Source organism: Delphinus delphis, chromosome 21 (genome assembly GCF_949987515.2).
Source record: "Delphinus delphis chromosome 21, mDelDel1.2, whole genome shotgun sequence".
Classification (NCBI taxonomy): Eukaryota; Metazoa; Chordata; class Mammalia; order Artiodactyla; family Delphinidae; genus Delphinus; species Delphinus delphis.
This window is the reverse complement of record NC_082703.1, coordinates 29,673,167-29,687,706: the sequence shown is the minus strand read 5'-3', so window position 1 is coordinate 29,687,706 and position 14,540 is coordinate 29,673,167. Positions and strand designations below refer to the sequence as shown.

General features: G+C 40.8%; 1 protein-coding gene across 3 annotated transcripts in view; it reads left to right on the top strand.

Annotated features, from left to right (window-relative positions):
• Positions 1 to 14,540, top strand: part of GPM6A (glycoprotein M6A) — a 249,727-nt gene that overhangs the window by 105,243 nt on the left and 129,944 nt on the right. The window contains exon 1 of one of the 3 annotated variants that reach the window (XM_060001375.1): positions 12,513 to 13,095. The exons of the other annotated variants lie outside the window; for them this stretch is intronic. Within the exon in view, the coding sequence (XP_059857358.1) occupies positions 13,059 to 13,095 (37 nt within the window). The 5' untranslated portion in view covers positions 12,513 to 13,058. Of the gene's footprint in view, positions 1 to 12,512; positions 13,096 to 14,540 lie in introns of those variants that run through there. 3 annotated transcript variants of the gene reach the window in all.

Below are 14,540 nucleotides of genomic sequence, written 5' to 3'. Positions count from 1 at the left end.
CACAGTAAGCCAGGTGAAACAGACCAGCATTATATTGAGTCTCTGCATGTCTCTTTGGCACTGCACATCTTCAGAAAGCCCAGAGGAGCCCACACGCCAGGAGAGCAAAGATAAGCCCTTGGCTGTGAGTAGGAGAAAGAAGGACGCTGATCAGGCGCGCGTCCAGTTTTGGTTTTGACTTCCGGGTTGGAGAGTCACGCTAGGCTTGTATATACTCCGGCCTTTTACCTTCAGTGCTAGATTTACTGTTTAGTGTCCTCCAAGACGCCGAGAATCTCCGTGCAACCTCGTGCCTTGGTAGAGATTCCTAAGTCCACTGTAGGTGCTGCCTCTTCCTTGATCTTATCCCAGATGAGCTGATCTACTCCACCCTCTCTTCCGTCTCCAGTGGTTTCTTGTTGATACCAGTCTAGCGGTGCTTAATAACCATATGAGGTAATGTACCATGTATGTTAGCTTCCTCCAGATCAGGTTTTTGAGGTTGGCATCTGTTTCTTAGTCAACTTTTTTCTTTCTTTAATATTTGCAGTTCCCAGGAGAATGCCTTGCACCAGGTATTTTGTTACTACGGATTGAAAGAATTTAACTCATTATCAATTTTAATGCCTTTCTCCAAGGGTCTACCAGTTTTCCTATGTTATGGAGTGATTCTGCTGTGGTTGGGAGTAGGGGGCTGGGAGGAAGGGTCCTCTCTAAACCTGCCTGACATGCTGTTTTGTTTCACTTTCGATCATTTTTCCTACCAACTCTCGACTCTCTGCCCTGTTCACTGGCTCACATGCTTAAACATTTTGTCTCCTTTCTTTACTTTCCTCACTAGGTGTCTTTTAATAGTTTTAACCAGAATTTCTCGCTGATGATGTTTTTGCCTTTTTTTCAAAAGCCTATCCAGAGAAGACATTTCCCATCGCCTGCCCGGCTCCTCTTATCTCCTGGGAACAGAACCTTTTCATGTTTTGGTGGAAATGGTTCTCCCAGTAAATTTTCCGCCAGATGGAGTGAGGAATGACCCTTCTGTTGTTGCTTTGAGGTGAACATTGAACATTGAGGCTAGGTGGTGTTAACCATATTCCCTGCTTGGCGGGGAAAGCCTGGAACAGAGATGGTGGTGTCACATGACAGAAGTAGTAGAGGCTGGAAACCCTTTCTCATCTTTTTGGGTGTAGGCAGGTGTTCTTGTGACCAGACACTCCTCTGTCATGACAGGTCCACTTTGTGGATGTACACGTGAAACTGTCCTTTGGTTTAAGGTTGTAGGAGTTTGCTTTCTATCTCTTGCACCCAAAGAGCCTTGAATAATATACCAGATAAATGTACTATTTATACTTTAATAAATTCAAAAAGTTTGTATGGTTTTTGGAAATGGGAAAATAGAGATCAAGGTATAAAATCATCTAATTTCTGTCATCTATGTTAAAATTTTCTAAAAAAATAAAATAATACACAAGTTAATCCTTCCTTTTGCTTCAGCTACTGTTGGTTCCTTCTGCCAGACCCTAAGCAGATGTTAAGTTCTTGGTGGGCAGATAGGCTTAATTAATTTCCGTGTTGTTGGTACCTTGCACAATTTCTGATGCATAATAAGAACTACGCTAGTAATTTTGAATTGAAATAATATATTAATATTAGTATTAACTAGTTATAATATAACATAATAATATATTGTCCTGAAACAAAATCCTTGGAACAGCCAGGATATTTCTTAGATGTCCATTACTTTATATACTACACTATTTTGTTTTATACTCCTTGTATTTATAAAGAAAAAAATATTTAGCTTCCCCTTTTACTGTCTATTAATTTATAAAAGGGAAAACTATCTTACCTAGTAATTTATTAACTTACTAATTGTAATTTATTAACATATTTAGTTGAGGTGAAGGCTTATATCTCAACTACTTGGGAGAGGTCAAGATTGAAAATATTTTTAGAGTCAGTCGGCCTAAGAATAATAGTTTTTTTGTTTGTTTGCTGGTTATTAAATGAATTGCTGGATTCTCTAAGCGATTAGAGAGCCAGCATTTTAAGAAACAAACAAGACAAGGAGACAGGGAATTGGCAGTCAGAGGAAAGATGAACAGGGTGCTGATCTAGACAACGCAGCATCAGTGAGGCACTTACAGCGTTGAGAAGTCATCTAGAATGAAAATGGTAAACTGGCCCTTAAAGTCAGAATCACAAGTTCCATTCCTGACTTTTGAGAGCAATAGTAGGGGATGAAGTGAATGGAAATCAAATTGCAGGGGCCCTTCAAGGAGGTGGAGAGGGGTTGGAGAAGCCTGTCAATTAATCTAATTAAAGCATGGATTTGCTTTGCAAAACAGAGAAAGAAGATGTTATGTTCCTGACATAGAGCCCATCAGTGGAATATTTCCCATTTCATGTTGAGGAATTTGTATTTGATTCCCTGGGGCACTGGTCTGTTCAAAATAAATTACTCTCTACAGTCAAGTCATAAAGTAATTGAGACTCTGGGAATGTAAGCCAAGTGCTTTAAGCTTTTGTTTAAAAAAGTGTGCCAAAGGAGGTAATGTTATTATAATAAATAGAGCAGCCTCTCAAAAGCACCTTCGGGTGACTAATAATTTTTTCTTGTCCTTTCTTGTTGTCTTCAGATTTAAGTATGTAATCTGTTAGATTCAAATATCATTTTGTTTCCATCTAATGGGTTTAATTTATCCAGATTGTAGCTCTACAGGGATTCACAGTAATTAAATAAAGGGCATTTCTCTCAACTACTGTTTTGATAAAACTCTAGCTTTAATTACTAGTTGACAATAAAAGCGCAAGAGGAAATAGATTCTATATTATTTCCAATTAAAAGGAATTTTTGTAGAAGTTTTTTAAAAATAGATAAATAAATGAGATAAGTGAATCAAGTGTGATCAGCATTTGGATTTATTTAAGTTCAGGGATTGAGTAAAAATCGCCAAATTAAATATAAAGTTGTTCAGTCCACTTATTTTTTTCTTAGCCCAGTTAGCCCAGGACCTGCATGGGACTACAGACAAAAATAAGTCAGAAAATATAAGTCAGTGAATCAGTGGAGAAATAAATCAGAATAATGGAGTCTGCATATGAAGCTGAACAGATAAAATAAGGAAAATAAATGAACACAGAGCGGTGGCATGCGTCCCTCACAAACAGAATAAGAACCCTCTGTTTTATGTGCTCCCTTATTTTCTTAAAATGGATGGAAGTCTGTGGCCTCTGCAGGCAGACTGTCTGCTTTGAGTCCCAACTCTGCCAGTCTGTGCTTCAGTTTTGCTCTCTGCAAAATGGGAATAATAACAGTACCTACCCCATAGAGTTGCTGAGAAGATTAAATGGGGAAATACGTGTCATGTTCTTAGAACAGTGCCTGGCACGTCAAAAAGGCTCATCTAGCATTAGCTCTTATTATTATTGTCACGACCATTGTTAGGGATTCTATTTGGTCTGTAAACAGTAGAACCACTTTGCAAAGAATAACTGTTGTCTTGAAACCACATAGGTTGTCACCTGCCTAATTTTTTCTACTTCAGGAACTCTTAAAGTTTTAAAATGCGGTTATGTCAACATTACACCTTTTACTAAGGCTTGGACAGTTTATAGTATGAAAAGTCACATGCTCTCAGTTCTGTCATAGTGGCTTATGAGCAGGCTGTAGGTATCATGCTTCCTACCCAACCGGATAACAGCTACAGGACAATTCTGCTTTGTGGTCAGTTTGTTTAGGCAGACCTATGGCTTGGGCAGGTATGGAATTGACCCAGGGTTTGCTAAGCTGGACCAGTCCCCCAGTGTATCAGAGGGAATCTACTGACCCCTGAGAAAATCAATACACACTGTTTTAGGAAGAAAAAACAATTCCTATTTATAGATACTCAGGATAACATTGTTTTTACAAAGTGGATTACCTTATGACTCAAGACAGTAATAGTTCATTTCAAGCCTAACACTTCATGACCTGAAGCCTTTCTCTCATCTTTTCTGAGCAGTTTATGGGAAAGTAAATTATCTGAAGTGATGTCACATTTGAGAGGTCAGAGGGAGGGGTCTCATACGCACTGAGTGCCAGCCAGCCGTGCCCTGTGCCAAGATTTGTGCCGAATGCACTTGGTCCTGCAAAATCCCTAATGAAGAGGCTTTCTTTTTCTCCGCTTACAAATGAGAAACAGACCCGTAAAGAGGTCACAGAGGATGTATAGAGTTGGCAGAGCTGCCCTTGGAGACCGATTGCTAAGCTGAGCCCCTTCCAGGGCACGGTGCTGACCTCACTGAGCCCAGAGAATGGCCAAAAGGCTTCTACGAGAGGAAAGATAATCCTGCCATGTGTTCCGTAAACTGTGGATAAATAGCTAGTTGGTTTGCATCCCTCAGAGCCCACTTCACAGGAGTGGTTTAGTCCTACAAGTAGGAGCACAGGCTTAGGAACCAGACTGTCTGGTCTCTCATCCCAGCTCTGCCATTCACAAGCTGTTCCCCGGAGCAAGTTCTTTCTCTTCCTCTGTTTCCACATCTGTATAATGGGGGTAACAATAGTGTGTGCCTCAGGGAGTTATTTTCAAGATTCTTGAGTAAAAGTATGGACAAAAGTGCCAAGAACTGGGACTGGCATATAATAAGCCCTAAATGTTTTGCACTGTTTTTCTGAATTGTATCAGGTGGACGGCTGTGCTGCTGTCAACTTGCAATTTCCAGGATACTCTAGCGTTAATATTTTTCATTCAGCATGATTTCCTTCTTCCCATTTAATTATAGCCATGGTTATAATTATATGTATTTTTAACAATGGTTATAATCACACTATTTTGTACAGCATTTTATATTTCTGGAAGAAGTGTTTCATCTGCTTTCATCTGGAGCCTTCTTTCCCTCACCTGCTAAATGGCTTTAATTAACGATGCCTGTCTCGTGAAGATGTTGGAGGGGTAGAATGAGATGATGTATATAAAACACTTAGCACGGTATCTGGCACCTGGTGCAGTCGCCTTGCGAAGACAGCAGGGCAAGTATTAGTACCTTCATTTCGTATTTGAGGAAATGGAGAGAGACCATCCTAGCCTAAAATCATATAGTGGATAGTGGTACAGTTAGCACACAGCAGAGTACTACCTGACAGGATGCCTGTTGACCAAGTAAATAACCCATAGAACTCGTTTTTTCACCAAAGCTCCTCATTTGATTGTATTGCCTGATTTGACATATTTGGACCTGGGGGTTATGAGTTCATTAATGAGAATCTCAGTAAGCTCTATTTTTTGAGACCCGAGAAACTCGTTGACTAACAAAAGGTGTTTTAGATTTCACTGCACAGATCGGACATTTTTGCATTCCCTTCTCTCTCGACCGTCCAGAGAAGCTGCTTCTTACCACTTGCTTCTAGGACCAAGTTTTGTGCACTGTTTCTGTTTTATATATGTCAACATCTACCTCCTTTCGGTGAATGTAATCAAAAGTCAACATCATGTTGAAAACTACTCTATTAACAACTCAGAAATGCTGAATGGCCACCTGGTTGTTCTATTTAAAGAGCAGAGCTTTATAGTGAAAATTATGATAGCCCGGGTGTCACAGACTTGCGTCTCAACACTGATCCTGATGCAGGACACACGCGCACACACAGAATGGATTCAAGCATTAGGTAATGTTTTAGGGTGTTCTAAGCCTCAGGATACAGATGGATGACAAATGGTGTTTGAGATTGAATACAAGCCACTTTTTCTTTTAAACGACAGCCTTGATTTCAACCTGACTTGAAAATGTTCCACTTAAAAAAAAATGTTGCACCACGTCCAAACAATGACAAAAGATCCAATTGGGACAGAAAACATAACATTTATGAGCACTGCTGATTGCTCAAGCCTCTCTTTCATTGTTTTCCTTCCTAGCTAATAAATAATAAAATTCTACTAGAGATTTTTGGATATGCACTTATTATTATGGCTGTGGATAATGTTTAAGAGCCTCATATATTGGCAGCACAAGCTACAGGACCCTTTTGAGCACTCTTTAGTGTGTTTCCCTGATTTATTTTCATCATTGCACATATCAGAACCTGATACTGCCTTTCTTTATGTGCTTGTTTATTTAGCCTCTTACTTTCTTCTTCTAGAGTGTAAATGCCAAGAGAACAGGGACCTACTATATGTTTCCACTGAACTTGCCCTAGAAGTTAGATTTGTATCTGGAGGAAGATAAGCACTCAATATATAGTTGATGAAGGGCTTCCCTGGGGGCGCAGTGGTTGAGAGTCCGCCTGCCGATGCAGGGGACACGGGTTCGTGCCCCGGTCCGGGAAGATCCCACATGCCGCGGAGCGGCTGGGCCCGTGAGCCATGGCCGCTGAGCCTGCGCGTCCGGAGCCTGTGCTCCGCAACGGGAGAGGCCACAGCAGTGAGAGGCCCGCGTACCGCAAAAAAAAAAAAAAAAAAAAAAAAAAGAAGAGTTAAACCTGGGCCTGGGAAGCCTGTCACTTCAAAGTAGCTCTATCCTCTGTCTCACTGCATGAAAGGTTAGAAAGAAGACAAGTGCAACTTATGGTTTCTGCTCTCAGTGACAGGCAGAGGAAATACATATTGAAATAGCATCTGTATTGAGATGTTAAAAATGAAAAAGATGTGTGATACTTGGCAAATACGTGTTGTAGACAAATGATATTGAAATTCAGGCAGTGCGATGGAGGGAGCAAATAAATCAGGTTTCCCTTAATATTTGCAATATCAGAGCCTAAAAACAGCTTTGCATTTATCGCGGACAACTGCAGTGGGGTGCTGTGGGTGACCTGAGCATCCCGCAGGAGACCTAAAGAACAGTTGCAAATGGATGGCTTGTGTGACTGAAACCAAGGGATATTCTCCAGGGTTCATGGAACCTAACACTGTGTACAGGGAGCAGAGGGACTGTTAGGACGGAAATTTCTTGTGTTGTTTGAAGGCTTGAGTGTGTCCACCTTCCTGGAGCCACGGTCTCATCCAAATGGACCCTGCGTCATTGCCGATAAAACTTTCTTGGGAGAATGTTTTCTGGCTGTTTCTGGTACATGAAGGACTTGGGCATATCTGTCTTCTCCTTAATTCATGGAGAGTAGATCACAATCAAAGGCCTCTTGCTGAAGATTAGTAACCCACCCAAATATCTTCAGATATCCAACTCCCCAGGAAGGAACGGTGCATAAAGTCACACACCCCTCATAGAGGTAGGAAAGGAAGTGACTTTCGTTTTGATCTGCCCATTGGGAGAAGCCCGTGGTGCCCTGCATGAGCCATGAGTTCAAATGTGTTGGTAGAAGGCATTTTGCAGACAAGTTGTCAGTCTGTGACCAGTTTCCTTTCAGGATAAGAGAATGTTTAGGTTACCCGAGATGATCTCTGGAAATGTAAGAGTAGACTCCAGTATATTTTTTTCTGCCGTGAAAGGACTTGCAATCTAATGTATAACCAAAAAGACCAGAATGCTCATTATAAAGCTGAGAAGGCTTGAATCTGATTTTTCCTCATCATTGCTTTTTGCACCATCTTGTGTAATCAGCTCTTTCAAAGGATTTTTCCTGTCATCTGTGTCTGCAGGAACATTCAAAGCCCGATTTAAAATCAAAACTCAGAACTCCGGACAAGCTTTACAAGCATCATGTTTACCTCCCTCTCTTTCTTGTTCTCTCTCTCTCTCTGTCTCTGTCACTCTCATTCTATTCTTTATTTACTTTTACCGGCTTGTCATTTGCAATATCCAGTGTGATGTGTAAGGTTGGGCTTACTTGAGATTTCCAAAGTGTTGACCTTTGATTCAAATGAATGGAGCAAAACAAATCATCTGTCAGCTAAGGTATAACTTATGTCTGTTGTCATTAATGTAACACCAAGACTTTACTCAAAAATGAAGAAATGCTAGCATAACGTGCCTTATGACTGTGTTAATTAAGGACTGAATGACTTACCTTCTTATGGGGGGTGAGTTTAGAATTAGGAAGACAAACATTCAGATCCCAGTTCCTTCATTTACCAGTTGTGTCACCTGGAGAAAGTCGCTTAAGGTTTGAAAGCCTCAGCTTTGATTTACAATAAATCCTTACAATTGATTCTTCCTATTTTGAAAGGGCAAATTTGGTCTAAAGGGTGTTCTCTTGAATATTTCTGTCTGTCCTTACCATAATCAGTGCTTATGGCAATAAAGGCCTCCCTTAGGAGGCATGGCACACAGTGAATGATTTTCCACCTGCCTTTTTGTTTTACAATTTGCTTTTCGAAATATCTCTGTATCATTCTGTCATCAACTCCTCAGTCATGGCATTTGTTATATATGAATATGACATGTGTCTCCTGGAACTATTGTAAATGATGTTCACACTCCAAAGTATTTTGTGGAAGTTGCTAAACTTATGATAAAGTATATTTTAAGCCACTGGATTTTTTCGTTATTCGCCACTATTATTTCATTCACGCGTGCATGCATTCAGTAATTATCTATGGAAAGCTTACTATGTGCTTGTCTTGTGGGAGGTGGAGACAGAGGGCACCTGACCTCCCGGGGCTTGGCGGCTGCAGGTCAGTGGGGACAATAATGGAAAATGCAAACACCAGAGAATAACTGTAATGACATGTGTCATCAGTACTAAAGGATGCTTATTCTGTGGGTCAGGGAAGATTTGCCAGGGGACATTCGTTTATGCTGAGGTCTGATAAATGAGTAGATCCAGCTATCTAAGGATGGAGGGAAAAGTGTTTCAGGCAGAAGGAACAACATTTAAAAGTGGACAGTTTTGAGAAATGAGAAGGGGTGAGTGAGTGAAGGATAGGAGGGGAGGTTCCTGCCATGTCTGCCCCATCTTTCCAGCCAATCTCAGGAGGTTGAACGTTATCCTAAGAACACGGGCAAACCATCGACTGGTTGTATACGGGCCACGAAACTGACATGACAGGTGGCTTGGCTGACTCTGAAAACACAGTACTGCTAGATTGCAGAAGACGAGTTTTTGTGTGAAAGAGCCTGAAATTCCTGGAGATGATTTCTTGATGAAAATATAACAGGTTTCTCATCTTTTCCTTGTTAAGATTCCAACCTTAAGGCACAGGACATGTCTCTGGAGTGTCTCCCTGCCTCTCCAGTTACTCCAAGGAAACTGAGGGCCCTGACTCAGAACTGGATTTTCCAGCCCAGGGCTCCTGGACACCTTGCCTCAGAAACAGTAAAAGAGGGTCCCCTCCACGTGGCCAGGTGTTGGTCTCTTACACGTTGTCCGAAGAATATGAGCTTTTGAGTATTCAGTGTTGACCGTCTTGAAAACCTTTCCCTTCTCCGCTATTCTATCCGCTCCCTTCTTCCTAGAGAATATCACTTACTTTGGGTATCAGGTCAGATCAACCTCACCCTCTCAGAAAACAGGAAAACTTTCCCAACCATCAAAACTAAAGAGTGGGTAGGCATCCTTGCTGTGGGCTCATGTAGCAGCCTGGGTATTTTGTCCTTAGTGGGTATCACTTGTCACAGTGTTGAGATGCTCCAGATGCGCAGGCTCAGCGGCCATCGCTCATGGGCGCAGCCGCTCCGCGGCATGTGGGATCTTCCCGGACCGGGGCACGAACCCACGTCCCCTGCATCGGCAGGCGGACTCTCAACCACTGCGCCACCAGGGAAGCCCTCTTGCCTTTTTGATAATAGCCAGTCTGACAGGTGTGAGGTGACAGCTCATTGTGGTTTTGGTTTGCATTTGCCTGATGGTTAGTGATGTTGAGCATCTTGTCATGTGCCTGTTGGCCATCTGTGTGTCTTCTTTGGAGAAATGTGTATTCAGCTCCTCTGCCCTTTTTTTTTAACTGGGTTTTTGTTGTTGTTCAGTTGTATGAGTTTTTATATATTTTGAATGTTAACCTCTTATGTATTATTTGCAGACATCTTCTCACAGCGGGTTTAAGTTTAGTGAGCAATGTGTCTTCTGGTTTACACAAGAAAATTGTTATATATTTCACAAATATTTCTTAGGTGGTATTTAAAAGGGAAAAATCATACTTTACATTTAGTATATTTTTAAACTCCTACTGATGGACCATCATACGTTTTAAATCAATGACTGAAAACAGAGTGTGGCAAACATAACGTGATGCGATGGAAAGAATGTTAGATGAGGCATCTCGTCACCTCAACTTGAAGGTCTTGAAAACAATCTAGAAAATAGAGCATTGCCAGTTCTTAGGGTTCATGTAAGCATATTTACGAATTCATAAAGTTAATCTGCAGTGATAGCAACCATTTTTCTTTTTGAACTAGTTTTGAATTACTTGGTAGTTCAAAATATTTTTAATTTAAATGAGATCAAGACTTTAAAAAACCATTCTAAACACAACAATCAGCCCCAGGAACTCAGCTGCCCTCCAGTGGGAGAGAAGGACGTAAGGAACTGGCGTTTAATGGGTCAGAGTTGCTCTTTGGGGAGGTGAAGAAGTTCTGGAGGTGGAAGTTGATCATGGTTGTACAATGGTTGCATGTACTTAATGCCACAGAACTGTCCACTTAAACCTGGTTCAGACGGTACATTTTATGTTCTATTTTACCACAAGAAAAAAAATAATCTCCACTTACTGAGAGGTGATTGCCGTAAGGAAGCTGTATGCATGCTTGTTTCTCCTCGTTAAGAGTCTCTTCAGCCTGGATTTTAGGTGGTTCTTTGCATGTTTGAAAAATCGGTATAAGTTGCTATTGTCTTCTTTAAAAATGTGTGCGTGAAAACGTCTATTGAGACAAAAAAAAAAAATAATCATTATAGGAAGTTGTTGCTCTGCTGGAAAGTTTCCAGAAAAAAAAGAAGTTATCGTGACTTTTCCACTCATCTTTTGCCCAATGAATATGTTTTACCATTTCCTTTTCGTCTTCCTTTCACTCGTTCCCATGGTTCACATGGTGTAGCAGGAGGCTGTGGACTGAGTCTGATTTGTGCGGGTGCTGGGGACACTCCTAATGGGATAATGCAGGCGGGAGAAGCAGCCTCAGGTTCAGAGCATCAGTCCAGGAACCGCTGACGTGGAATCTTAGACTTACTTGGTGGTTTACTGGCCCAGTCCAGGGTTTCCCTGAGTCTCAGTTTTTTCCAACATAAAATGGGAGGAAAAAATCACACTTTCCCTCTTTGTTTTGCGAAGGGGTTAATGCATGTGCCTGTGTCTTGTAGATTGTAAAGTGCTCTAAAGGCTTCAAATGGCCTTATTCTTTCTACTGCTATGAACTATTAATGACTTGTTTCACTGATGATTCCTGTGGTATTAAATGAATAGAGAATATCACTGAGAAGTAATGCTGCATTCTGTTTTGACTGGATACCAGGTGATGTCAGCCTGGGGAGAAGTGGCAGCAGAGATGCTGCTATGATTTGACTCTCTGATTTCCCCCTTGGTTTCCTTATTTCAATCCATGCCCGGAGCAAGCAGCTCTCTCATGAACCCTTGAATACAGATTGAAATATATTCAGAGGAGATAAGCGTTTGATTTATTTGATTATTATATTTACCTTTGGGTTAAATTCTTTTGAGGAGAGAAAATAAATAGCAAATAATCGTAGACGTGAGAAGGCTAGGCATTCTTTTAGGAGAAATCTTGGGAAATACAGAGGACTGTTGTACAAGAATTGCCTTTCTCCCCAATAGTTGCTTTTGTGATGGTTTTGAGGGTGATATGGAATTTGCTGCTGACCCACTTTAAAAAACGTATGTGAAGTATATGCTCTGATGCAAGAAACGTATACTGTGGGTGAGGAGGAGGCGAAGTCTTTTTTATTAAAGGTAAGGAATTACAGTTCTGTGTGTGTGTGCACACATGTGTGTTTCTCTGTGTGCTTGCTTCTTTAGAGATGGAGACGGAGACAGGGATTCTTCCTTTCTTTATACTCTAGGCAAGGTTTATGCCCCCCTGGGAAGGGATACTGTTTATTTTTCTTCCCGTACCTTTTGTGAAGCATGGAGACCCTTGGATCGCGCCCTGTCACTCAGTAGGCTGAAGTGCAAATGCTAATTTGTTGCCATACTGCAACGTTGTGATTTGCATTCCAAATCAGACTGCAGAATCCCATTATAAATCGCTTATCCTGTCGTTCCTCATCTAGCATTTGTTCTTTCTGCTTCCCCAAGAATGACCCTTGAAACAATTCTCTTTCAAGACATTCCCATTTAAAATCAGTTTTCATGGCCGAAAATCACAACAGTATATCACAAAGACATCCAGAGATTCTTTTTACAGAAATTGCAGTGTTTCTCTCCCTTTCGTTCAAGAGTTTCGTGGCGCTGAAGTGAACTAATGACTTAAAACATATCTTTCAGGCTTAAAGGTTTATACTCATCCTTTTGAAAACCATCCTTCTCTATCTTTTTAAACCTGAGAGGTGTGAGCTTACAAGTCCTCTCTCAATGATCATCTTTTACAGATAGACCCTGAGATGGTATAATTGCATCCTTTCTTGGCACTTTTAAATCAAATTAGCCAGATACGTGGGGAGGAGAGAACAGGGGAACGCAGTTTTGAAAGGTATCTGACTGGGTGAGCAGTAAGACCGCAGCATAAAGAACCGCCGGGAGTCTGGGCTTTCCCACTCTGGTGGCAGGGAGGGGGAATTACGGGTTGGTGGTCTGCTTCCTGTTAGGAGAACACCCCTCCATCTGTTCCCAGCTCAGCCTGTTTCCAATTTAAAGCCCAGATTTCAATACAAACCTCAATTTCTTTTCCCCATTTGAAATGCAAAGCAAGCCTTTCACGTCCTAGAGCCTCTGCCACTGGGATTCAGACCAAATTTCCCCCCAAAATTCTCAGGCTCTTTGCTTGAATACCTGCTTACAGTGGTGCACAATGGACAGCATTGAGAAGAAAAATTAATAATCTTCACGGAAGAGTAATTTGAATGAAATTGCACTTGACAGCCTGTCTCCAAGCAAACAAGAAACGCGAGGGAGCCTGAGCTAAGCTCCGAGGACTTACCCAAGCCACTGCTGGGGGAGCTTCCCAGGGACCAAAAAAAAAAAAAAATCGCTCGCTTCTCCTCCATCTAATTGAGCTTTTGATTAATTCCTTGTACCAGATTCTACTGAAGAAAGGTAGCCATGGAAGAGAATATGGAAGAGGGACAGACACAAAAAGGTACTGTGCTAGAAAGGGGTTATTTGTAACTAAGTCATTATTTTGCAGTTTCCTTGTTTGCTTTAGACACTTGCCAGGAAGGCTAATGAATGTTTCTGTCTTGGAAGGCGTTTTTTGTTTCGCCTTTAGTCTGTTCCCCACTTGCGTTCATATCTGGCGTGAATGTTGCCACTATTTGCAAATCTTTGAGATATAAGTATCCAGACGCGGAGTTGAGTGTTAGTGATGAGAGCATTGCGGTATTGTTGCGAGCTGTCCCTTGAACCTTTGTTCATCGTCATTTATTTCATGTTTTCACGCTTGTCGAGCTGGGTCAAGGGATTCCTGGTGTGAGCCATAAATGCAATATTGGGAGCTGGTTGTAGTTAAAAATCTGGTGATGTAACCATTATCAATACCTCTGAATGGACATCTGATAGAACAAAGACCGAGAGTGTATTTATTATATTTTCCTTGGTGCGCCTTTTTTAAAAATCCTTTTTTCTTTGAGTGGATGCAGTTGAGTTTTAATAGAGATGGAGCAAAGGTTCATAAATTTTCAGAGTGTATGTACGGTGACATGAAGGTTTCCCTTTCTATAGAGTTGATTGTCATCAACTTCTGCATAATAAATGTCAAGGATATTCTCTGATGCATTTTCTAAGCGGGTGAGGTATATCTGGCTGTATAAGTTAAAGTGAAATTGTCATTTTTATAGGTTGAAAATGGCCAGATATTGGCAATTTTAAATGATTCCAATACTGTAGAATTTGTGTGTGTGTCAAGTGGTAGCTTTGAAGGGAACGGTAGCTTTCACCCCAGAATCAGCTGCATTTTCTCTCATGTCTGTTCAAGGCTTATGTAATGGTATAGAAAACACTCTTGTGTTCTTAGGATGGAAAGAAGCATTAACACAGGTAATGCTTCTTAAAGGTTACATTTAAGAGTAGTACGGAAAAGATTCAGCTATCAAATTTGATTTCAAATGTACGTAAATGCATTATTTTAGAAAATTATATTTTACGTGATAAAATAGGTAGGTTGGAAGTATAGCATAGTTTTTACATTATTTTGAACCATTCGGCTTTGCTGGGTCTTTCACCTCAACACACACGTACACACACTCACATACACATAATAAGAGACATTAAATACATAAAGGTTTTATAGAAGCAATAGAGGAAGGCAGTAGATAAACCAGTGCCCAGATTTTAGACATTAGCACACTTGTTAATGATACTCTGTAACAGAAACACAATAATCTACCTCGATAGGATGTGATCTATTTTAAATGAAAAGAAAACCTCAACTGCCTTTACTATGTGAACAGACAGCTGAAGTGTTCATCAGTGATATAAAATGGCAAATTTTCATGGTAATTTTCATCCTTAAAAGGCATCTCTATTGACTGTTTTATTTTAGGAATAAAATACCTTATTTTAATATCTTTTTATAGCACATAAGAA